Raw genomic sequence first — 26,819 nt, 5'->3', positions numbered from 1 at the left:
CCTAAATCTCCTGCTTCTGCATAGATCGTTGTCATCATCGTTCTGAAATGTATTTTTCATACTTATGTATTTTTAGTGCGTAACGAATGGACAGAATTGAGCTGCGCGGGTGAAGCCGCACCAGAGGAAGTGGAGGAACATTCCATGGTCGTTCATAAGGTGAAAATGATTGTCTACTTGTTCTTTAACTTTTTTTAAACATACATGCTTACACACATGCTTAGAAATACTGCATTGATTATTATGATTCAACTATATTAAGTAATCCTAATTTACAGGGCTTTATATACGTATTTGGAGGCACACTGGATTCAGCATACACATCGCTGAGATGTCCTCTCTGGGTGTTTGACATTGGTAAGCTCTTCTATGAGGACAAAACATGTTGCCACATGCATGCATACCAGTAAGATTGTCACTCTTGCTACACAAGTTCACAAGAAGCGTAAAGACCCGTTTTATCAATATGCTTTATGGTGAGACACTTGGCAGATCAATTTTCCAAGTATTCAATGTTGTATTTATTTCAATGTTTTGAAACTGACTTACGTCAACTAAACTAGATTGATAGAGCATTTTGAAATTAACCACAGCATTAGTGCGTCATGACTTAGTGGTTGAGCGACTGTCAAGGGGTTTGAAGTTCAATTCCCAGCCATTGCAAACTTGTCTTAGTGGTCTTGAGATAAATGCTGAACCCCAAATTGCTCCTGATGCTGTGTCATCAGTAGGTAATAAAACATTATAATTCAACTACTATGACCTATTCCTACCACTACTAGTGTAATGGACTCCATGTATAATTAACAGCCATTATAGATATTTCTAAAACATTTTTCAATCTCCAAAATTGTGAGCGTTTCCATCAAGAAAGAAATGTGCGAGACCTATGAACAGACTGCAAAAATATTGAAATCAAATCTGTAAATGAATGACATTTGGATTGAGAACCATGAGGAACATGGCGCGGGAGATACTGGACTCCAGGCGCATGGGCAGAGGAGTGCAGTACCTGGTCGACTGGGAGGGCTATGGACCTGAGGAACGTCAATGGGTCCCACGTTCCTGGATCCTCGACCCGTCTCTCACCCGGGCGTTCCATACGGCTCACCCATCCAAACCTGGTGGGCCGCCAAGAGGCGTCCATTGAGGGGGGGACACTGTCACATCTCGTTGCCATCCTGGGCGCGCCCTGCCCCTCCTGTCACCTCCTCCGCCACTCCCGAGAGACGGCCCCTCCAATCATCACTCACCTGGGTTCCCACAGCTGATTGTCATTTACTGATTGTGCCTTCTGTCTATATCTGCCTATCGCTCACGACCGTCTCCGTCGGAGTATTTTTGGATGTTGCCGTTACCACTACCACGCTGCCAGGTCTGCTATTGTTTAGTTATCTGCTACCACCCTCCCCTGTTTGTGATTTTCGATACATGTCTCAGTAAAGACTCTTGCTCCTTCCAAGCCTGTCACGTCGTGTATTTCAGGTGCTACCCTTTCGCCAAACCCCGTCGCTCGAGTCCTGCCTTTTAACTCGAGCGTCGGCACAAAAAGCCGCACCAGCCGTAACACTATAACATGCATAATCAAGGAGAAAACAGTCCCACGGGAGTGTATATTGCATTTTTGGGGTGAAATGTATTTGATAAAACCTAACACCAAGAACATACATCATCTTTGAAGGCAAGTAAAAATAAACAACAGGCTGAAAAGCGTACGCTATGCTAACATCACATGACACATAAACATTGAACTGAGAATATTAAGAGTTATTCAGACAACTATAGCACAATGAACACTCTAAAAAGTTTACCATCAGTGTCACTCCACATCACTAAATCCAATTAAATCTTCATCCTCTGTGTCACTTTTAAGCAACTCTTTTCTTTTCGTCACTGTCAGTAATATGACAGTCAGACACTGTGGATGAAGACTCGGAACCAGAAAGATTGTTCCTACAGCCGGCAGAAAACCAGTCATTCATGACATACGTCTGAATTCTGCGGCCCTCTGCCAAGCTATTTATTGATAGCACATGCAAATTAAAGTGATACATTAGTAAAACATAGTTTTCTTGACTCTAATACCAGGCCCCTGTAACGTTCTGAGCCCCAACAGCTGTAAGCAATAAAACATTGTCTTTTCAATGAGCTGATAAATTTGTAACCTGGCTAATGAGCTTTCCCTGTGCAGGATGTTCAAGTCGTAAATATCTTTGGTGATAAAGGAGTACTAAATTCTGTGCCAGGCCAGATCTCCTAGATGAAGCTGACAGTTTAACTTGCTATGTCTGTTGACCTGATTGACCCCAGTTTGTCTGTGCTTCAATTGTGTATTGAGTCACAAGTGTTGACTAAGCATGTAACAGCATGAAACTTTTAAATATGATAACTTCGTATTCTGTCTACTCTCCATCAGTCACTTACCACCCGTGTGAAACGTATCAAACAGGTCTAGAGCATCTTGTGGTTTTATGTGAAAGTAGCAGTTCAAATGATATACTGTAGTGTTAATTAACATATTGACCTGGATAAAAGATGGATGTGACAACCTATTTTTCAGGAATCAAGTTTGAAAAAAATACTTTTTGAAGACCAAATTAATTTTTATACAGAAAATAATTACCTGGCCTATTTTCGAACCATTTCTCTCCAGATTTTCACTACGTTTCTACATTTTCTTTTTTCTTCGCTTCTTTTATTTTCTTCTTTTTTACCGCAATGTTTTTATTTTTCTTCTTTGTGCTACTGCTATTTTTATTTTTCTTCTTTGTGACATTACATATATATATGTTGTACCATTTTGCAATTTATCTTAATCAGTGACAGGTGTCCAGCCAATAATGCCATACTTTTCACGTACGCTACGCAGCCAATCAGAGCAGAACAGCGCGAATGTGCCCTGCCCATACATGCCGTTCATGTGTGGCCACAGCGTACACATCTGATGTCGCTCACACTGGTCCTTAGTGTGCTCAGGGAGCTTGTAGGTCTGCTCAGACACACGAAAAATTAGAGGGAACATTGGTCATATAATATTTTTTCTGCGGGTGAGCAGCAGCAGCCACACGCGCCATCATTCACTCAACTCGGAAGTTACATTAAGTAACAAAAAACAAAAACTAAATAACAAATAATATGACAACACAAAGACACAGAGAGTCGTTCATTCTTCAGCACTTTCTGTACCTTCTTTGTGACATGAAGCAGTTATAGATGAAAGAGGAGAGAATCAAAGCGTCCTTTTCAGCAGTGGATCAGCGACGTCATGGCGGAATGTGCACGTCTACTACAAAGCTTTGCGATTCTCTCCAGGCTGTGGTCTTTTCCAATCCCTATTTGCCCATTCCATTTAAAGGACAACCGACGTCTCCGGACAAGTTGTGTTCATAATTTGTAAAATGGTTTCAAATGACTTCTACTGAGCGTATTTCACAAAGATTCCACCGCATATAGCTATATTTTACGTTTTAAGACTCGCGCTGAATATTCCGGAAGCCTTGTTTTTGAGTTGGTGACGACTCCTCACCCTACGTCACTGAAGGAACACCCCTGACCGAAAAAAGGACACATTGTAGCGGTCCTTCCATCACGTCAATGCATTGTGCTGTACTTTGGTTTGAAAACTTTGTGTAGGACCAAAAAGAGGCCGAAGAGGGCGACAAAGCTCCATGTAAGGAATTAATCAGCCTGTGGAAACGGGCTGATTAATTCCTTACACGGCTTTGTCGCCCTTTTCGGCCTTTTTCGTGTACGACATTTCCCACCCCTGATGCCTCAAAATGACACGGAATAAATTCTTTAATCGATTGCAAACATGTATGCTTTCTTCTTCAGAACTATTTGAATCATATTCATAACTGGATGAGTAACAAGAAAGCATATTCTCCGAATCTGAAGCCATTGTTTTGATTCTCCAGCAGATTTTGGACACTTTAAGTCATTTTTATTGGTTTTTGCATTTGACTAAAAATATCATACTGCGTGTTTTGGGTATTTTAGATGCTATAAAGCGTTTTTCTGATGTCAGATGTTCAGTTAAGAAACAAAAAAGTGATGTCGGTTGTCCTTTAAATACAGTGTTGCTGAGGCTATCAATGATGGTTTTCTGAGCATCTTCATATTTTATTATATATATATATATATATATATATATATATATATATATATATATATATATATATATATATATATATATATAGGGCGGCCCGGTAGTCGAGTGGTTAGCACACCGGCTCACAGTGCAGAGGTTGCCGGTTCGCGTCCCGGTCCGGCCTCCCCGCGTGGAGTTTGCATGTTCTCCCCGGACCAGCGTGGGTTTTCTCTGGGTTCTCCGGTTTCCTCCCACACTCCAAAAACATGCATGGCAGGCAGATTAACCACTCCAAATTGTCCCTAGGTGTGAGTGTGAGAGTGACTGTTGTGTGCCCTGCGATTGGCTGGCAACCCGAAGACAGCTGAGATAGGCTCCGGCAAGCCCCGCGACCCTAATGAGGAATAAGCGGTACAGAAGATGAGATGAGATATATATATATATATATATATATATATATATATATATATAATGATTTCTTTTGCGTGATGAGTTTATCTAATTTCCGAATGTGTCGGCTTGAATTCATGTTTGCGTATGTTGTCCAGATGTCCGTGTATCGTTGTTTTTGTGTCCTTGTCCAGGGGGAACCGGAGTTCGAATTGCTCCGTTTGCCGCAGTAGATCACTGCTAATGTTGTTGAGTTTGTTTGCTGTGCATCGTATACGTTCTTTGATCAGAGTCATTCACACCTTTTTAATGATCCTTTCCGCGTTCCTGGTTGGGATCGGGTTTTTAATTCTCAGACTGGCCGGTACGACTTCTTCGTCCCGGCAGCGCAGATTGAATCTCAGGTGGTTTCGATAGCGAGCCTGTTTCCTTGACAGCTTTTCTAGGAGGCGAAACTCCTTAACGCATGTCTCTCCAAAACTTTCGCATAAGAGTTGGCGTGACTTGCCTGTCAGATCTGACCGGTAGGTCACACCCTCAGCAACACCAGCTGAAAAAGGCACGTTACAACAACATCCGTGACACTCTGACGAAGGCGGAAGTAGACGCCGAAAAATGTCAGGCATTTGAACACCGACAATACACTGTCTGTAAGATAAGAATCTGTTTTAAATTAGATATCAAGTAGACAGAATGAACTTAAGACAACCATTTTTATTGGTGTTTTGCATTTGACTAAAAATATCAGCCGGCGTGTTTTGGGTATTTTAGATTTTAGATTAAAATGTTTTTCTGATGTGAGTTAGGAAACAAATAAATGGTGTTGGTTGTCTTTTAAAATCGCAATGAATAACTTGAATCGTTTTGTCTGTTTCAGCAAAACAAAAATGGACTCACTGTCTGAAAAGAGCAAGTGTCCTTCAGGTAGATATATATTATTTTTATTTGGCCTTTTTCACATAAAGCATGTATTTCCAGTAGATGTTGTGTTTCACAAATGTATAAAGTTGAAAAAAAATGTTTGAAGTGTATTTGCTGTGTTCTAAGGTTTCAGTAAATGATGGCTATTTAGATTATTTTTTTGGTTTGGCGCATAATCCGGACTATAACAATTACTTGTATCTCGCTGAAGTACATAAGTATGGGCATGGTACCGCCTCTTTATTTCCTTAATTAATACCAGCTCTGCATAGTCGCCATATGCAAGGTATATGCATGGCAGGCTGATTGAACACTCAAAATTGTCCCTATGGGTGAGTTTTGGTGCGGATGATTGTTTCTGTGTTCCCCGCAATTGGCTAGCAAGCAGTTCGCCTACTGTAGACACCTGGCATAGGCTCCAGAACCCCCTGCAACCGGAGTGAGTATAAAACTGTTTGGATAATTATTTAACTAATTAATATATGCAGTGTAGAAGAGAGCTTTGACATGACGTCAGATTATTTGTTCAAATTTCAGGGATGTATCTGGGCTGCGCCTTTGTGGCATTTACACGTTTTGACAGCCACTGGCGAATCTTTGTAACTCCATTGCACCACCACCGGCGCAAGTACTATATTATGATTAGTGCATATTGCTACATGATCTGCGCCACATATGACATACTTCTGTTATAATGATAATGAACACATTTAGTTAAACAGCAGTTGAAAACTGTTCGTAATGGTACTATCGTGATCGTTCGTCCCTGGCTCATGGCTTCTACGGGTGCTGATGGCAGAGGATGGATAACTCAGCAGGAAGCCAGGTGTTGGACAGAAAGTTAGTTTCATCTTGAAGACAGTGGAGACATTCTGGGAGGTCGGCCGAGGAGGAAGCAGGAAGAGAGAGAGACGCGGACTGGGAGAGCATTTATATGACGGACAGGGTGCGACGCAATAGGATGTGACATAATGGGATGTGACATCATGTAAAGGAAGGCAGGATGAGGTATCAGGAAGTCCAAACCAAAACAAAATGATGCAAAAAGATGTTTAAAGATGTTCGTATAGCGAATTACCCCAACATATCCCCCCTGACGAACATATCTAACATCGGTGGAGGTGAACAGAAAGAAGAAAGAAAAAAAGAAAAATCTCAAATTAAGTCATGTCATTCGCTACAACAGTCAAATCTTCATGGCATCCTGGATGGTGATCACCAGGACGACGAGGGGGAACGAAATTGTTTGTAGCATTTGTCACAAGCAGGTCCCAGGGTATGATACGGATGAGCTGGTGACTGGGAAAAGGGTGTGATCTGTCGACGCGGCTCCAGTGACATGCATCGGGAATCTCCTTGACGAACGATGTCCTCGCGAATCCAGATGAAGCTTGTGGCTGCTAAGACGGCTAGCAGCTCCGCAACCGGTCCATCCCACGTTGGTTTGGACCACGTCATTCCCTTCAGACCGCAGCTCCGTCCTGTGGAGAACAAAAGAAGACTTGTGCCAGGTCACATGTCGACAGGATGGTTTCATTCTACACATCACACTTTCTTGATGTTTCTTTCCTTATCAAAGTATGTCTCATCATTTAGGCTCTGCAATGCATTCTCTCACAGAAATGTCAGTAAGTTATTGTTAGATGTTAGTTGGTTAGTACATGTTAGTTGTTAGTGAGTCTGCATTTCTGGAGGGCACAACTTTCTTGGGGAATGACGTTGCGGCCAACATCACTCATTACCAAAAGTGAAAATTTTGATAATGGGGATCTGAGCTATCGTCACTCCCCCCTGTTGAGACATGAAAAGTCTCAATTTGCCAACTGGGAACGTGTTTGCGTGGAAAACACGATCCATCTTTGACATTGCACAGATTATCAATTTGTATAATACCATTTGTCAATCACTGTTCCAAAATTTTGGAGGCCAAATTTTGGCATGTCTCTCAACACCTGCATGGGAACCAATTCATGTTGCATGTACCACGAAAATTTTGTACGTTGAGCACAGCTTCTCCTGCTGTTACTCCTCTGCTGGCACCCAAGCAAATCATATCTGCAAATTTTGTGCGGGGTAGACATTTGCATGTTGCCACATCGATTGGGTGGAGGACAGCCTTCTACAATTCTTTAGCACGAGTTGACATGGTCTGTAAACATTATGGCAATCTGGGCAAATAGTCATCATACTAGCCTTTTGTCATTCAGTCGGAGGGCATCAGTTTACAGTCAGTTTCGCTTCTGCATCGGACATCCATCTGAGTAAACCAGTTTCATCTCCGCTCACCCTGGCATGGATTCCCCAGGAGTTCTTCCCTTCTGAAGAATCTCCTTCTCCCAATTCCGAAAGAAGCTGGTTAGCTTGGAAACCCTATACCAGGGGTGCTCATTACGTCGATCGCGGAGGTAGTACTGGTCGATCACAGCGTGACAGTAAAAAACCATTGTCAGCCTATCAAACATCCCGTCACTTGATTGACATACAGGGCAACCATTCAGATGACATTTTGACCTTGAGGTCGCCGCGCATGCGTAAACAACGGCGCTAAACGCAGCAAAATTTACAAGCTAGTCAGCGAATTACCTCAAATTTTAAGCCCTTGCGAAAACATATGGTGATCAAAATGAGTGACAAAGCTGGACCAAGTAAGAAGGCAAAAACTTATCACTTTCTTATCACGATGTCATTTTCAAAATGCATTTGCCTCATCTGTCAGTCTACCATCGCAATAGCATAGAAGGGAAATGTGGAGCGGCATTTTCGGACTGTTCATGGAAAATACGACATTGACTTCCCGCCGAAAAGCCAGCTGAGAAAGACAAAGGTGGACGAACTAACATCCCAGTTGTCCGGACAGCAGTCATTTTTCACTCAACATACTTCAAAAGCGAAAGCCGCCACCGAAGCATCGTTCCAAGTGAGTCACGCCATCGTTAAAAACAATAAGTCCTTCCAAGACGGAGAGATGGTAAAAGAAGCATTCGTTGAAGCAGTGACTCCTTGTTCCGAGACTTTAAAAATAAGGCAAAGATATTGTCTTCAATCAAAGCTCTGCAGCTGTCAAGACATACAGTTACACGGTGCTGTGAAGCCATGGCTGAGGATTTAACCCAGCAAATGTGGAAGGACATCTGTGATTGTGAGTGTTTCTCACTGCAGTTGGACGAATTTACAGATGTGAGTGACACAGCCCAGATGTGCATTTTCATTCGTATGGTGTTTAGTGATCTCACTGCAAAAGAAGAGCTATTGACAGCACTTCCCATGAAAGAACAGACGCGAGGAGAGGACATATTTCAGACGTTTAAAAACTTTATCGAGAAAACCCAGCTCCCAGTGTACAAATTGGTGTGTATCACCACAGATGGAGCACCTGCAATGGTTGGGCGTGTGAATGGATTTATTGCCAAGTGCAGGCAGGATGATGCGTTCCCAGATTTCTTTAACTACCATTGCATAATCCACAAAAAAGTGTTATGCGCTAAAATGCTCAACATGAAAGAGATCATGGATGTGGCAACGAAGATCGCCTGTTCTATTAGAGCCAGATCTCTTCAAAGACGGTTATTCCGTGCACATCTGGAGAAGGCTGACTGCGACCACTCTGAGTTGTTGCTACATACTGATGTGAGATGGCTTAGTCGTGGGAAATTCCTCCAAAGATTTCGAGAACTCTGTCCGGAGATTAAAGAGTTTCTCCGTGTATCTGGACATGCAGAATACAAGCAACTAAATGATGGTCAGTGGCTGTTGGACTTGGCATTTTTAATTGATCTGACAAACTTGTTGAATGACCTCAATCTGCAAGGAAAAGACAAAACATGACCAATATGATTAGCTCCGTAAATGCTTTCAAACGAAAGATGCAACATTTAACCTCAAAGCTGCAGCGCCATGATTTGGCAAATTTCCAGAACCATGCGTCAGAGCTAGAGACACAAGGGAAGGCCCGCGAGCAACTTGACAGTGCACGCTACATGGAGCAGATCAACGATTGTCTGTCAGAGTTTGACAAACGCTTTCAAGACTTTTCTTTGCTCGAGCCAGTGGCTAGATTCATGTGCTATCCTTTTCAGGAAGATGCTGAGGTTGATTCACTCGCATCAAACATTGCAGGACTGTTTCACTTGAGCTCCTCTGGAGTGGAAGATGAGATTTTGACTCTACAAACCGACAATGAGCTGAAGTCCAGGGCTCATGGACAGTTCTGGAATTTACTCTCAGAGGAAAAGTACCCCAACATGAGGAAATGTGCTACCTTCTTGACTGCTTTATTCAGCTCCACTTATTTGTGCGAGTCAGCCTTTTCCCACATGAAGCTCATTACGTCCAAATACCGTTCCACCATGACTGATGAACATTTGGAAATGTGCTTGAGGCTGGCTGTCAGCAGCTACTGTCCGGACTATGCATCCCTGGCTGATTCAATTCAGTGCAAGTGCAAGTCATCACGGTAAACTCAGGTAATTACAAAAAATGTTAATAGTTATTTATTATGTTATATAATATGTAGTTATTATGTGTATTGTGCAATATTGGCTTATTCAGTTATGCAACATACATTGTACATACAAAGAATCCTTAATACATTTGAGAATAATTATGTTTTCCATTTTTGTAGTGAGTAGACCATTTTGACCTGGTTGCTTTTATAAGTAGCTCATATGCTGAAAAAGTGTGAGCACCCCTGCCCTATACAATATATCTGATTACACCTAAATCCCCGACTGACACCGGTGCCCACTCAACTCATCTGCCAATTTCACTCTAACCAACCTGAATGGCGAGAAATTCCCCTGATGTGCACAGCAGTCAATTACTTTAATGTGCACTGCATTCAATTCATAATAATAATACTTTATAATCAAATCAATCGCAACAGGTCACCCTGCCATTTTAGCCGTAACTATAAACTACTTTCGAACTGACAAATGTCATCACTGTACGCAAAGGCAGCCAGAAGATAATTTAGCATTTGCGGCTGTCTTAATAAACGTCGGATTTCCGCCATCGCATCTCCAACGTTGAATATTTTTCATTCGATCAAGCCTAATTGTCACAATTTGTCGCTGGCTAGATGGTAGGATGAGAAATATTTTAACAGCATTCTGAATATCTAGCATCAAAAAATGTTTCTGAAAATTTCAGCGGAAAAAAAATATGTGCAAAATAAAAATTGTCATGCAGAATCAGAATCAGAATCATCTTTATTGCCAAGTATGTAGAACACACAAGGAATTTGTTTCCGGTCGAACACGCTGCACTAGTATCATCAGCAAAAAATTGCAAAGAGACACTATACAATTCCATTTGGGCTACTGTTCAAAGGGTTAATGGCTTGGGGGAAGAAGCTATTTAAATGTCTGCTGGATTTGGTGCGCATGGATCGGTAGCGCCTGCCTGAGGAGAGTAGCTGGAAAATGTGGTGGGCAGGGTGCGGAGGGTCCAGTATGATTTTCCGCACCCTAGGTGCATTTGAGTAAATGGCAAAAACTATACTTTTGGAAACCTAAACTATTATAAATAGGGGCTTTATCATCGATCCCAAATCATTAGTTGGGTGTGCCAAACTCTAGATGTGCAGGTGAATGACACCAGCCGTTGCGGCTTCTCATGTCGGATGTCCTATGACAATTGAAACAGGGGCTAAAGTTTGTTTCCAAAAACATCAAGAATCAAAATGCAGTTCAGATGCTACAACTGTGATTCAGCAGCGTCTGCGCCGAGAAAATCACAGAATGAGCTGATGCAAATGGCTTGTGCATCTCATAGTTCATCAATTCGTCCTGCAAATTGAATAATTTCTCAACCACCATCCTAGCTCTGTCTGCGAATTGTTGTGATACATCATCTGCATAAAAAGCACAATGAAAAAAAAATATCATCATATTTTGCAAATCAACCTTGTCCAATTTGTATCGTCATCAAATTCAATATGTATATCGTATATATTAATCAAATCATCTGTTCATTGACTACAGGGGGAAGACAACTGTCAGGTTAAAACAAGTGCAATGATCATGTCACAATCATTATTTTAATAAATCTATAAACTTTTCTTTTATGAAAAATCCCACGATATCAACTGGTGTATCTCTTTTAAGTAATTAATCACCAGCGAATTTAGTCACATTTACCTTCCCAATTTCCCCATTGTGGGACTACTAAAGGCTTTCTGATTCTGAATTGCCAATTCCATCCAATTCGAGATAAATGTTTCTGTCATTTAGCCTAATTTCCCTGACTATTTCATTACTCTTTCCAATTGAACTGTCATTTACGAGAGGTCAACACAGTAGAATGTGGTGGGGGCCCCAGAATTGCCTCTTGGTGTTAAATCCCTCTTTGAAGTTTTGTCCTGACAAAAACCTTGATAAGAGGCATTGTAAATAACTCTGGCTTCTTCCAAATGGCTTAATCAAGCCATATACAATACAAAGTTTAGCTCAATCTAAACGTTAATAATCCTGTCATTTTATACAATTAAAAACATCTCCATTTAATGATTCAGCAATCATCACAATTACATATAATTCAATTGTAACCTTGCGGGTAACCATTTTATATATTCTTATTCTCTAAGCTGGCGAGTAAAATCAACTTATTTTATTATATATATATATATATATATATATATATATATATATATATATATATATATATATATATATATATATATATATATATATATATATATATATATATATATCATAACAGCAGTGCACAATGGCTGGTGACTCTGAAAGAGGAGCACAGCAACCTCCCTGAACAGAACCCAGTTACCATCACAGCGGCAGATATACAAGGAAGAGTCTCAGGTATGAAAAACTGGACGGCACCAGGCCTGGATATGGTCCACACCTACTGGCTAAAGAAAGTCACAGCTCTCCACGAGCGCCTAGCAGCACAAATGAACCAGCTGCTGATGGATGGGACTCACCCAGGATGGCTAACCGAAGGGCGAACAATCCTGATCATGAAGGATTCCTCAAAGGGTGCAGTTCCTTCCAACTATCGGCCAATAACCTGTCTCTCCACAACATGGAAGCTCATGTCAGGCATCATTGCGGCTAAGATAAGTGGACACATGGATCAATACATGAGCAAAGCACAGAAAGGCATTAGTAGAGATACTAGAGGTGCCAAACATCAGCTGCTGGTTGACAGAACAGTCGCTCAAGACTGCAGGTCCCGACATACCAACCTGTGCACAGCCTGGATTGATTAGAAGAAAGCATATGACTCGATGCCACACACATGGATCAATGAATGCTTGGAGTTGTATAAGGTCAACAGGACCCTGAGAGCCTTCGTTGCAAACTCGATGAGGATGTGGAAAACCACACTTGAAGCCAATGGCAAGCCACTAACGCAAGTGTCCATCAAATGTGGCATATACCAAGGTGATGCACTCTCCCCACTGCTGTTCTGCATAGGACTGAACCCCCTCAGCCAGATAATCGCCAAGACAGGCTATGGATACCGCCTCAGAAATGGAGCTACGATCAGTCACCTCCTCTACATGGATGACATCAAGCTGTATGCTAAGAGCGAAAGGGACATAGACTCCCTGATCCACACAACCAGGATCTACAGCAGTGATATCGGAATGTCATTCGGGCTGGAGAAATGTAGTCGGATGGTGACTAAGAGGAGCAAGGTAGTCCACACTGAAGGGGTGTCACTCACTGAAGGAACAATAGCAGACATTGAAAACAGCTACAAGTACCTCGGTATACCACAGGCCAATGGCAACCTCGAATTAGCAACAAGGAAAGCGGCTACGACCAAATACCTCCAGCGGGTGAGGCAAGTCCTCAGAAGCCAGCTCAATGGCAAGAACAAGACCCGGGCAATAAACAGCTATGCCCTGCCAGTGATCAGATACCCTGCAGGAATAATAAGGTGGCCAAAGGAAGAGATTCAGACCACGGATGTTAAGACCCGAAAACTCCTCACCATGCACCAGCACCCTGAGACTGTACACAAGCCGTAAGGAAGGAGGCCGGGGACTAGTGAGTGTGAGAGCCACTGTCCAGGATGAAACATCCAAGCTCCATGAATACATCAAAGAGAAGGCTCCAACAGATGATGTACTCAGAGAATGTCTCAGTCAATGGGGAACAGAGGATGAGGTGCTGGAAGAGGGACAATCATGGGAGGAAAAGCCCCTACACGGGATGTACCACCGAACCATAGCAGAAGTGGCTGATCTCAAGAAGTCCTATCAGTGGCTAGAGAGGGCTGGCCTAAAGGACAGCACAGAGGCACTCATCCTGGCTGCCCAAGAGCAGGCCCTGAACACCAGAGCCATAGAGGCACGGATATACCACACCAGACAAGACCCAAGGTGTAGGTTGTGCAAAGAGGCACCTGAGACAATCCAACACGTAACTGCAGGGTGTAAGATGCTGGCAGGGAAAGCCTACATGGAGCGCCATAACCAGGTGGCTGGCATAGTCTACCGAAACATCTGTGCGGAGTATGGACTGGAAACCCCAAGGTCAAAATGGGAAACACCTCCCAAGGTGGTGGAGAATGACCGAGCAAAAATCCTGTGGGACTTCCAGATACAGACTGACAAGATGGTAATGGCCAACCAACCAGATATCGTGGTCATAGATAAAGGGGAAAGGAAAGCCGTTGTCGTGGATGTAGCGGTCCCGAGTGATGGGAACATCAGAAAGAAGGAACATGAGAAAATCGAGAAATACCAAGGGCTCAGAGAGGAGCTGGAGAGAGCCTGGAAGGTAAATGTGACAGTCGTGCCTGTGGTGGTCGGAGCACTTGGGGCAGTGACCCCCAAACTCAACGAGTGGTTGCAACAGATCCCGGGAACAACATTGGATATCTCGGTCCAGAAAAGCGCAGTGCTGGGAACAGCACGGATACTGCGCAGAATATATATATATATATATATATATATATATATATATATATATATATATATATATATATATATATATATATCCTTAATTGTCTTATCAACAAAAGGACCTTAGTTCTTTGGTTCACATCCAAATATGTTCATGTCCATTTATCGGACATAACTCTTTCAACTATAATTACATCTGAATCCGTATTCAGCAATGCTTTAAATCAAAAGGAGGTCACTATGGTCTAAACTGGTCTGTGTAAGCTCTCAGTCGTACAGTAGTGGTCCATCGATGAGAAGGTTTCTTCAGCTGTCATCTGTACAAATTTGAAGGTTTCAGACGTTTCGCCTCCTATCCAAGAGGCTTCGTCAGCGAACTAAAGTCTGACTGGTCGTATCGGCCCTATTTATATATCCCTAATGTCCAGACATGGCGGCGCCGGACACAGCTATGATAGGTCCCTACTCTCAGGTTGGGGGGAGCAGAGGACCACTCCCTGTGGCCCCACTGATTGTTCCTACATTCCTGACTAACGACTGGCCTATTTGGGAGAGACATCCTTCTGCTGGTACGTAACTTAGAAAAGGCCACCTTTAAATTAGCTGACTTAAAGAACCACCTCAGATTCAATCTTAGATGTAGACAGAGCAAGTTAATTCCTAAATGCTTGAAGCAAGCACCCCTGGAACCCGGATACTTTGCTGATAAAATGCAACAAAATTATACTAGGAAAATACTAAATTTGCAAATTAGGAGACTTAACATAGAGATAAAAAACAAACAGTCAGAAATAGAAACTTATTATCAGCGATTACAAACTAAACTTACCCACAAAATCTATCAGGAAGTGTCTGAATTTACTAAATCCGGATATATGAGGCACCACAGCAAAACCAAAGAGACAAAAGGGTAAATTTCAAAAATTACTTTTACTGAAACAATCTCAGCTACTGGTAAACACGCGAAAAATTAGGAATGAGCATTAGGGATGGATAAAAAATAATTGGATAAAAAAAATGTAATACAGAGATCTCTCAGAGTCCCCAGACACTGCTTCCTCCAAGGAAGCAGTGTCTGGGGACTCTGAGGTGGGCCCTCCGATCCTTGTGACTGAAGTCACCGAGGTGGTTAAAAAGCTCCTCGGTGGCAAGGCCCCGGGGGTGGATGAGATCCGACCGGAGTTCCTAAAGGCTCTGGATGTTGTGGGGCTGTCCTGGCTGACACGCCTCTGCAACATTGCGTGGTCATCGGGGAGAGTGCCTCTGGATTGGCAGACCGGGGTGGTGGTTCCCCTTTTTAAAAAGGGGGACCGGAGGGTGTGTTCCAACTACAGAGGGATCACACTCCTCAGCCTCCCTGGAAAGGTCTATTCAGGGGTCCTAGAGGGGCGGGTCCGTCGGAAAGTCGAGCCTCAGATTGAGGAGGAACAGTGTGCGTCTGTGTAAGCTCTCAGTCGTACAGGAGTGGTCCATCGATGAGAAGGTTTCTTCAGCCGTCATCTGTACAAAAGTGAAGGTTTCGGACGTTTCGCCTCCTATCCAAGAGGCTTCGTCAGCGAACTAAAGTCTGACTGGTCGTGACTGGTCGACCAGTCAGACTTTAGTTCGCTGACGAAGCCTCTTGGATAGGAGGCGAAACGTCCGAAACCTTCACTTTTGTACAGATGACGGCTGAAGAAACCTTCTCATCGGAGGAACAGTGTGGTTTTCATCCCGGCCGCGGAACAGTGGACCAGCTCTCCACCCTTAGCAGGGTCCTCGAGGGCGCATGGGAATTCGCCCAAACCACTATACATGTGTTTTGTGGACATGGAGAAAGCGTTTGACCGTGTCCCTCGTGGAGTTCTGTGGAGGATACTTTCGGAGTATAGGGTACAGGAGCGGCTGATACGGGCCGTTCGGTCCCTATATGACCGATGTCAGAGCCTGGTTCGCATTGCCGGCAGTAAGTCGGAATCGTTTCCAGTGAGGGTTGGGCTCAGCCAAGGCTGCCCTTTGTCACCGATTCTGTTCATAACCTTTATGGACAGAATTTCTAGGCGCAGCCGAAGCGTTGAAGGTTTCCGTTTTGGTGGCCTCAGTATAGCATCTCTGCTTTTTGCAGATGATGTTGTACTGTTGGGGCCTTCAAGTGGAGCTCTCCAACTCTCGCTTGAGCGTTTCGCAGCCGAATGTGAAGCGGCTGGGATGAGAATCAGCACCTCAAAATCTGAGACAATGGTTCTCAGTCGGAAAAGGGTGGAGTGCCCTCTCCGCGTCGGGGAGGAGATTTTGCCTCAAGTGGAGGAGTTTAAGTATATGGGTGTCTTGTTCACGAGTGAGGGTGTAAGGGAGCGAGAGGTCGACAGGCGGATCGGTGCGGCGTCTGCCGTGATGCGGACTTTGTACCGATCTGTCGTGGTGAAGAAGGAGCTGAGCCAAAAAGCAAAGCTCTCAATCTACCGGTCGATCTACGTCCCAACCCTCATCTATGGTCACGAGCTATGGGTTGTGTCCGAAAGAACGAGATCCCGGATGCAAGCGGCCGAAATGAGCTTTCTCCGTCGGGTGTCCGGGCTCTCCCTTAGAGATAAGGTGAGAAGCTCGGTCATCCGGGAGGGGCTCAAAGTCGAGCCGCTTCTCCTCCACATTGAGAGGAGCCAGATGAGGTGGCTCGGGCATCTGATTAGGAGGCCCCCGGGACGCCTCCCTCGTGAGGTGTTCCGGGCATGCCCCACTGGCAGGAGACCCCGGGGACGACCCAGTTCACGCTGGAGAGACTATGTCTCCCAGCTGGCATGGGAACACCTTGGGATCCACCAGGACGAGCTAGAAGAAGTGGCTGGGGTGAGGGAAGTCTGGGCTTCCCTACTGAAGCTGCTGCCCTCGCGACCCGACCCCGGATAAGCGGCAGCAGATGATGGATGGATGGAGATCTCTCAGAGACAGAAAAGGCGGTACTCACCAAAGGTTTAAATTTCTCAGTGACTCCTAAAACAATACCTACAATAGATTACATCACAGCTACTGAATCGGCGATTAAAAATACAGTAAAGTCTCGTTATATCGATATCGGATATATCGATAGTCCCGGTTATATCGATACTATTTCTATGCATGCACGGAGAAAATTACATGCAAACAGGGTCGGATATATCGATAGTCCCGGTTTTCTCGATATTTTTTCGGACTCCCTTGAATATCGATATAACGAGACTTTACTGTAATAAACTTTCGTATGCAGAGGCAGATGATCTACGCATTAAACTATCAGCCCTTCTCAGTAGTGTCAAACTACCTCCGTCCAACATCACGTTAGAAGAGAGAAAGGCGTTAACTAATCTACAAAAACACCAAAATATTACTATTTTGCCAACGGACAAGGGCAGATGCACAGTGCTTCTCAACACATTGGATTATGAAGAAAAAATAAACAGGTTAATCAGTGATTCTAACACTTATGAGCAACTAAAAAGGGACCCTTCCAATAGATACAAGAAAGAAATGATAGACTGTCTCCGATAGTTAGAGAAAGGAAAACATACAGACAAACAGATGTATTTTAGATTATACCCGGGAGAGGCCACGCCATGTATCTATGGCCTGCCAAAAATACATAAAGAAGGGTTCCCCCTCAGACCCATTGTTTGTAGCATTGACTCCTCTACATACAATGTAGCCAAATATTTAAAGACTATCTTAGCTCCGTTGGTTGGTAACACAGGATATCACGTAGAGAACACCACAGGGTTTGTAGAGAGGATCAACGACCTCATATTGGAACCTGAGGAAACTGGCATCATACGATGTGACTTCTCTCTTTACATCTGTCCCAACCCCAGCAGCAGTCTCAGTGGTGAATACGAGACTGCTGGCGGACGTTTCTCTGCATGAAAGAACCAAACTTAAAGCGGATCACATCTGCCAATTATTGGAAATCTGCCTTATTACTACGTATTTTCAATTTCGGGAGAAATTTCATAAACAAATTCATGGTTGTGCTATGGGCTCACCAGTTTCACCCATAGTGGCTAATCTGTACATGGAAGAGATGGAGAAACAGGCCCTCACATCCTTCCCCGGGACAAAACCTAGAAACTGGTTTAGATATGTGGACGATACTTTTGTCCTAATTAAAAAACAAGAACTCTGTAGACATCAACATTAAATGTACTCGTGAGGACATTAAAGAGAACAAACTAGCCTTCTTGGATTGTAAAATTATAAGAGGACAGAGCGCTAAAAACAGAAGTCTTTAGGAAGGCTACGCACACTGACCAATACTTACTTTTTGACTCTAACCACCCTTTACAACACAAACTAGGAGTTATCAGAACCCTCCAGCATAGGGCTAAACTAATACCAACTAGCATTGAAGGTAGAGAAAAGGAGTCAAAACATATCAGGAGAGCACTCACTAACTGTGGGTACCCTCAGTGGTCATTCAACAAATGTCAGAAAGAAAGAATAGGGAATGAAACCAAAAATTCTCAAGATACAAAAAGGAGAGGAGTAGCAGTACCTTACATTGCAGGAGTTTCTGAAAAATTACAAAGAGTCCTTTGGCAACACAAAATTATTACTTATTTCAAACCGATAAACACGTTAAGGCAAAAATTAGTGCATCCAAAAGATAGGCTACCAAATGAAAAACAAAGTAATGTAGTTTATTCAATACATTGTAAGAATGAAAATTGTAAAGAGCAGTACATTGGGGAGACTCAACAAATTCTCAAAAAAAGACTATATCAACATTGCAGGGATAATACAAGTGGGCCTCAATCGGCAGTACATTTGCACCTAAAAGCTAGCAACCACTCATTTGACGACAATGAGGTTAAAATATTAGCGAAAGAACATAGATGGTTTGAAAGGGGGGTAAAAGAAGCGACTCTTCTAAAACAACAAAATCCTTCTGGTGGGGTGAGGTTCAATTTGGATCGTTCATACAATAGCCTGCTTAGGCAAAACAGGTTAGGCAACATTTGTAATGCTGATGAGGTGATACCGGTGGGAGTGGGGCAAATAGGCCAGTGGGGCAAATAGGACACAGGGAGTGGTCCTCTGCTCCCCCCAACCTGAGAGTAGGGACCTATCATCGCTGTGTCCGGCACCGCCATGTCTGGACATTAGGGATATATAAATAGGGCCGATACGACCAGTCAGACTTTAGTTCGCTAACGAAGCCTCTTGGATAGGAGGCGAAACGTCCGAAACCTTCACATTTGTACAGATGATGGCTGAAGAAACCTTTTCATCGATTCCATTTTGTAGTCGCCCGAATTGAACTCACAAAATTACTTGTCTCGATCACAGACAAAAATATTGGAATCCTGACTTCAAGGTGGTTTATTCTCTTAGTGAAAACACATTATCCAATCTAACCAAAAATACTTTACTTTTGCCTTCAAATTCACTCACGTTCGGCCTCTGTTTATTCAATTATTTGTTGGCCTATTTATTTGTTCACACAGTATAATTTGCCTGCCGATTTAATTTAGTTTTTGTTTCAAATGGACGGTATTCATCAAAGAGCTATGGGAAAAATGGTGTTATGTCGAACGGAGAGAAGCGTCCTGACAGCGGGATGTGGCCTGGTTAGGCAGGTGTTTCGATGTGACGGGATAGTCATCTAGACTGTTCTCACGCATCCTCTTGCAATCACACGGCATCTTCCACTCGTCCTGTGAAAGGAGAAAAGAGAACTGCGGCAGATTACATGCGGCAGGAACAATGTTTTTTGCACAATACGTTTGTGAATGTTAACGCAACTGCCTTATTCATTTTCATTACGTTTATTTACCCATTCGGCGAACAAATCAATTAGCCGATACTAGAATGCGGCTGTGAATCTTGACTTTTTTTTTCAGGTGTCCCCAAAAATGTTTTCAACTCCATCATGTTGATCATTTCCAGGCGTCCCCAGAATATGATCGGATTGATACAATGGTCAGAAGGTCCTGATTTGCTCTTGTGAATCTTGAATCAACACTGTCAATATCACTTGGTGAATTGATTTGCTGACTCAAGTTGCAATGACTGTGTCTCCCCAGAGTGCTCCATGTTGCTAGATTGTACAAAGCACAGCTGGAGTCACCACAGGCGGGGGGTTGGGGGGGCTGGTCCCCCACCCCTTTAGAGCAGAGAAAGAGGAGGAGGGCTGGGCTGCCCGCTCTCTCTGGGCCCCCTGTTTCTTTGTCTCAGGGAAGCTCACACCCAGGGCACCCCACTGGGTCAATGTCTCCGCACAAGCAACGCGCACACATACACACACGCAATGCACGCACACACGCAGAAGCACACAAAGGACACACAAAAGGACACAGACAGACGGCTCCTCCAAAATGCCCCCCCCCCCCCCAGCCGACCCCTTTCTGCCCACACGGCTAGCAATGCTGATAATGCGCTAGTGTTGATGAATACATTAATCATCTCATCTCTTTTTCCGTACCGCTTATTTCTCATCATTATTTCCACGTCGAGGTGGCGCCCCCCTCTGTGGCTGCCTCCACAGCAGCTCTTTCCTTTTCTTGTCTATTTTTTCATTTATTTACTTTTCCGTTTTTGCTTTGTCTAATTTCGTTCCCTAAACCTACGGAGAGAGATGGGCATCTTCTCTTTTGCTCATTGCCATTATTTTTTACTTTTTCACCGCTCCTGTTAACGGGGAAACCACTCGCACTCGGAATCCCATTGTTTACAGTCGAGACCAGCTACTAGCATGGCGGGCTAATAGCGGACTAGCGGCCGCCGCACCAGACATCCCCGACGAACTGAAGAGGAGGAAACGAGTATGTCGGGCCGGGAAAGATCGCCGCAAAAGAATGAGGAAATATCGACACGTTCTCCCATCCGTCATCATGGGGAATGTGAGATCGCTCCTGAATAAAATGGACGAGCTGGCGGCGCTAACGCGGCACCAGAGGGAGTACTGGGAAGCCAGCTTGGTACTCGTCACGGAGACATGGCTATCGGCAATCACTCCGGACGCCTACGCAGAGTTGGAGGGTTTCCAACTCGTACGAGCGGACATAAATGAAGGCAGCGGTAAGCAGCAAGGAGGGGGGATTGCTGTATTTGTGAACGACAAATGGTGCAACCCTGGGCACATCACGGTCAAGGAAAAACTGCACTCACGACATCGAGCTGCTAGCTATTAGCCTCCGGCCTAATTACCTGCCGCGGGAATTCTCACACGTCATAGCCGTGACGGCGTACATTCCCCCTACGGCAAATGGCGGCGCTGCCGCCGATGCCCTCGTGACTGTTGTAAATAAGCTGCAAACCCAGTCCCCCAATGCCTTGTTCATCATCTCAGGGGATTTCAATCACGTTTCCCTGGAATCCAACCTCCCAACATTCACACAGTATGTAACTTGTGCCACCAGAGACAATAACATATTGGACCTATTTTATTCAAATGCCAAGGATGCATACAAACCCTCCCCCCTCCCCCCTCTCGGGAAGAACAGACCACAATATGGTTTATCTCCAGCCTGTGTACAATCCCCTTGTCCAGAGGCAACCAGCTGTGACCCGCACGATCAGAAGATTGTACACAGAAGCTGAAGAAGCTCTGCGGGACTGTTTTGAGTCAACCAGGTGGGAGCTCTTCACGGAGATCCATGGGGAGGACATTGATTCACTCACCGACACCATCACAGACTACATAAACTTTTGTGAACAAAACACCGTACCCACCAGGACTGTGCGGTGTTTTTCCAACAACAAACCATGGATTAAGCCCGACATAAAAGCCCCCCTGAAGGAAAAGAAAAGGGCTTTTGTGTCGGGCAACAGAGAGGAACTGAAGGCCGTGCAGATCCAACTGAGGAGGAAGATCAGAGAGGGAAAGAAGGCCTACAGGATGAAAATGGAGGAGCAGCTGCAAGCCAGCAATGTCGCTGGTGTCTGGAAGGGCCTGAAAAACATCTCAGGCCACAAAAGCCCAGTGACATTGAACGAAAAAGACAAGGACTGGGCAGATGAACTCAACCGCTTTTTCAATCGGTTTGACAAGACGCCTGACACCCCCGGCCCACCGTCAACTTCACCTGTAGCTGCTCCTGCACCAACTCTCACTGTGGCCTTACCCTCCCTGCCCCTTCTCACGACCAGCTTCCCGCAACCAACAACTGCCCTCTCAACCGTTGCCACACCCTCAGCCGCCACTCTGCCTCCCGGTTCCTACCTGTCTGTCACAACTGTGTAGGTGAGGAACCAACTGAGGAGGATGGAAGTGAGGAAGGCAGCAGGTCCGGATGACATTAGTTCTCGACTCCTTAAGACCTGCTCCGACCAGCTGTGTGTCATTGTCCAGCACTTATTCAACCTGAGCCTGAAGCTGGGCAGAGTTCCACAGCTGTGGAAAACGTCATGCCTGGTCCCAATGCCCAAGATTGCCAACCCAAAGGAGCTCAACATCTACAGACCGCTGATGAGCTGCGGCATGCCGCAGTCGACCATCACCTCACATCCTGGATTACAGATTACCTCACAAACAGGCCACAGTACGTGAGGGTAAAGAACTGTGAGTCGGACAGGCTTCTCTGCAGCACCGGAGCGCCGCAGGTGACAGTCCTGGCTCCATTCCTGTTCACCCTCAACACCTCAGACTTCAACTACAACACCCCAACCTGCCACTTTCAGAAGTTCTCTGACGACTCAGCTATTGTTGGCCTCTTTACAGAGGGAGACGATAGGGAGTACAGGGGACTTACAAAGGACTTTGTCGACTGGTGCCAGCAGAATCACCGCCAGATCAACACCGGGAAAACCAAGAAGCTGGTGGTTGACTTCTGCAGGAAACAATCCTCACCTGCACCGTTGAACATCCAGGGTTCGGACATTGAGAGGGTGACCTCCTACAAGTACCTGGGTGTTACTCTCAAAAATAAAATGGACTGGTCTACAAACACGGATGCCCTAATCAAAAAGGGACAGAGTCGCCTCTTCCTACTCAGGAAACTAAGGTCTTTTGGAGGTCAGGGGTCACTCCTTAAGACTTTCTATGACTCATTGGTGGCTTCAGCCATCCACTATGGAATTGTCTGCTGCTCAGGCAGCATCACCACCCGGGACAGGAAAAGACTGGAGCGCCTTGTCAAGAGGACAAGTTCTGTCCTGGGCTGCTCGCTGGACTCTCTGCAGGGGGTGGGCAACAGATGGACGCTAGCTAAACTAAAGGCTATGATGGACAGTCCCTCCCACGCCCTCCTGCCCACCCTGACAGCACTAGGTAGCTCCTTCAGCCAGAGACTATTACATTCGCGCTGCAAGAAGGAAAGCTACCGCCGCTCGTTCCTACCGACTGCTGTCAGGCTTTGCAACTATCAATGATCACATGTGAAAAAAAAAACAAAAAAACTGGACACTTGTAAATATGGGTTGATGCAATATATCAAAATGCATTTCTTATTCTTGCAATATGTACAGTTTTTTATGGAACGGTTTTGCACATTTACATTTGCACAGTACACAGTTGACATTCTTATTTTGTTATGCTTAGAATATCTTGTTTTCTATACTTTCACCCTCACCCCAACCCCATCTCTTTTCAATTGCTGCTGTGGACTCCAAATGTCCCCATTCTTCTTCTTTTCCTTTCGGCTTTTCCCCTCAGGGGTCGCCACAGCGAATCAATGTCCTCCATCTATCCCGTTTTTTTGCATCCTCTTCCCTCACACCAGCTACCTTCATGTCCTCTTTGACCACATCCATAAACCTCCTCTTTGGTCTTTCTCTCGGTCTCCTGCCTGGCAGTTCAAGGCTCAGCATCCTTTTCCCGATATATTCGCTCTCTCTCCTCAGGATATGTCCAAACCATCTCAGTCTGGCCTCTCTGACTTTCTCTCCAACGTCTCTAATATGAGTTGTGCCTCTAATATACTCATTCCTGATCCTATCCAACCTGGTCACTCCCAAAGAAAACTTCAACATCTTCAGCTCTGCTACATCCAGCTCTGCTTCCTGTCTTTTCTTCAGTGGCACTGTCTCCAGTCCAAACATCATGGCTGCTCTGACCACTGTTTTATACACTTTTCCTTTCATCCTAGCTGACACCCTTCTATCGCACATCACACCTGACATTTTTCTCCAGCCGCTTCAGCCTGCCTGGACACGCTTCTTCACCTCTTTTCCACACTCTCCATTGCTCTGGACAGTTGACCCCAAGTACTTAAAATCCTCCACTTTATCTCTTCTCCCTGTAGCATCACTCTTGCACTTGGATCCCTCTCATTCACACACATATATTCCTTCTTGCTGCGACTGATCTTCATTCCTCTCCTTTCCAGGGCATATCTCCACATCTCTAGTTTTTCCGCCACCTGTTCCCTGTTCTCGCTACAGATCACAATGTCATCTGCAAACATCATGGTCCAAGGAGATTCTTGTCATACATTGTCTCGGCAAACTACAAATATGGCCGAAGCTGTAGTCCAAAGATGAGTGTCTTGGTAAAAAACTACAAATATGGCCGAAGCTGTAGTCCAAAGATGAGTGGCACCATTTTTCCCCCAGAGGAGAGAGCTGAAATGAAGGCAGGTGTGCCAGCAGCTGAAAGCCATTCAGAAATCAGAAAGGCTCCCACCAGAAGCAACCACTCCTTAAAATAGTCAATTGCAACACTGCTCGGGTTCGGTTCGGTTCAAGTACTGCTCTAGGAGTTTACCAAGACAGTAGAGTTCAACTGTGTAAAGACCAGGGTGGCTGATGGTGAGAGAACCTGTTATTGTCACCGTTTATTTGATAATTTGATTTGATGGTTTAATGTCAAAACCAGCCTGTTAAGCCTTCAAATGTAAACCTAATTACTGTTTGTGTTTTACCTTCTTCAAAGGTTTTTCACCTTGCAAACTTGCAAACTTGCAATCTTGAAATCAGCTTGCAATCTTCCAATTGTCTTTTCAATGAGAAAAGAGTCGATTAAGTCCAAAATAAAAGAGGAAAAGGAAAGGAGAAATCTGTCTCATCATTGGAGTCAAAGAGTGAAGTCCCAGTGTAACCCCGGTCAACACAGCCAAAACCCCTTTTCAAGTTAGGGGGAGAACTCAAAAAAACATCATAACTTGACAAACATCGTCTGTCAGCCTGTCCATCACCATAGCAAACAAGAAGGGGCTCAGAGCTGACCCCTGTTGGAGTCCCACCTCCACCTTGAATTCCTCAGTCATACCGACAGTGCACCTCACAACTGTCTTATAGTCATGATACATGTCTTGCACCGCTCTGACATACTTTTCCGTCACTCCAGACTTCCTCATGCAATGCCACAGCTCATCTCTGTGTACCCTGTCATACGCTTTCTCCAGATCTACAAAGACACAATGCAATTCCTTCTGACCTTCTCTGTACTTCTCTATCAGCATTCTTAAACCAAACACTGCATCTGTCGTACTCTTTTTTGGCATGAAGCCATACTGCTGCTCACAAATGTTCACTTCTGCTCTTAGTCTTGCTTCAACTACTCTTTCCCAGAGTTTCATTGTATTGCTCATCAACTTTATTCCTCTGTAGTTAGTACAACTCTGCACATCTCCTTTGTTCTTAAAAATGGGCACGAGTACAGTTCGTCTCCATTCTTCAGGCATCTGTTCACCATCTAAGATCTTGTTGAATAACCCAGTCAGGAACACCACCGCCACCTCTCCAAGACACTTCCATACCTCGATTGGTAAATCATCAGGCCCAAGTGCCTTTCCCCCCTTCATCCTCTTCAGCGCCCTCCTCACTTCATCCTTGCTAATGCTTGCTACGTCTTGGTTCACAACAGTCACGTCTTCTACTCTTTGTTTCTTCTCATTTTCCTCATTCATCAATTCTTCAAAGTACTCTTTCCATCTTGCCATCACACTACTGGCACCTGTTAATACATTGCCATCTCTATCCTTAATTACCCGAACCTGCTGCAGGTCCTTACCATCTTTGTCTCTCTGTCTCGCCAGCCTGTAAAGATCAGTCTCACCTTCCTTGCTGTCCAGCTGAGCATACAAGTCATCATAGGCCTCTTGTTTGGCCTTTGCCACCTTTACTTTAACCGTGCGCTGCATCTCCTTGTACTGCTGTCTACTCTCGTCCGTCCTCTCAGTGTCCCACGTCTTCTTTGCTAACCTCTTTCTCTGTATACACTCCTGCACCTCCCCATTCCACCACCAAGTCTACTTATCTACCTTTCTTCCACTCGATACACCATGTACTTTCCGACCTGTGTCTCTGATTATGTTCGCTGGAGTTTGCCAGTCATCTGGAAGGACCTCTTGCCCACCCCGTGCCTGTCTTACCTCCTTCCTAAATGTCATGCAACACTCTTCCTTTTGCAACTTCCACCATTTTGTCCTCACTTCAGCCTTTGATTTCTTCATCTTCCTCACTGCCAGCGTCATCCTACACACCACCAACCTATGCTGTCTGGCTACACTCTCACCAACCACTACTTTGCAGTCACTGATTTCCTTTAGATGATAATAATGAGATGAGCAAATGTATGCACTTTTTGCGCATGACAAATTGGCAACCGCACCAACCAACAGGACGTTTCATGCAATTACGACCCTACAGATCCTA

General features: G+C 44.5%; 1 protein-coding gene across 9 annotated transcripts in view; it reads left to right on the top strand.

Annotated features, from left to right (window-relative positions):
• klhdc3l (kelch domain containing 3-like) overlaps positions 1-26,819 on the top strand; it is a 105,502-nt gene that overhangs the window by 24,677 nt on the left and 54,006 nt on the right. For all 9 annotated transcript variants that reach the window (XM_089003463.1, XM_089003467.1, XM_089003466.1 and 6 more), the window contains exons 3-5: positions 77-159; positions 279-357; positions 5,358-5,404. In XM_089003463.1, coding sequence (XP_088859589.1) covers positions 77-159; positions 279-357; positions 5,358-5,404 — 209 coding nt within the window. The remainder of the gene's footprint in view (positions 1-76; positions 160-278; positions 358-5,357; positions 5,405-26,819) is intronic.

This window comes from Hippocampus bargibanti, linkage group LG08 (assembly GCF_051943395.1).
Source record: "Hippocampus bargibanti isolate YZ-2025 linkage group LG08, ASM5194339v1, whole genome shotgun sequence".
Lineage (NCBI taxonomy): Eukaryota > Metazoa > Chordata > Actinopteri > Syngnathiformes > Syngnathidae > Hippocampus > Hippocampus bargibanti.
The sequence above is the reverse complement of the archived record's forward strand: the minus strand, read 5'-3'. Positions and strand labels throughout refer to the sequence as shown.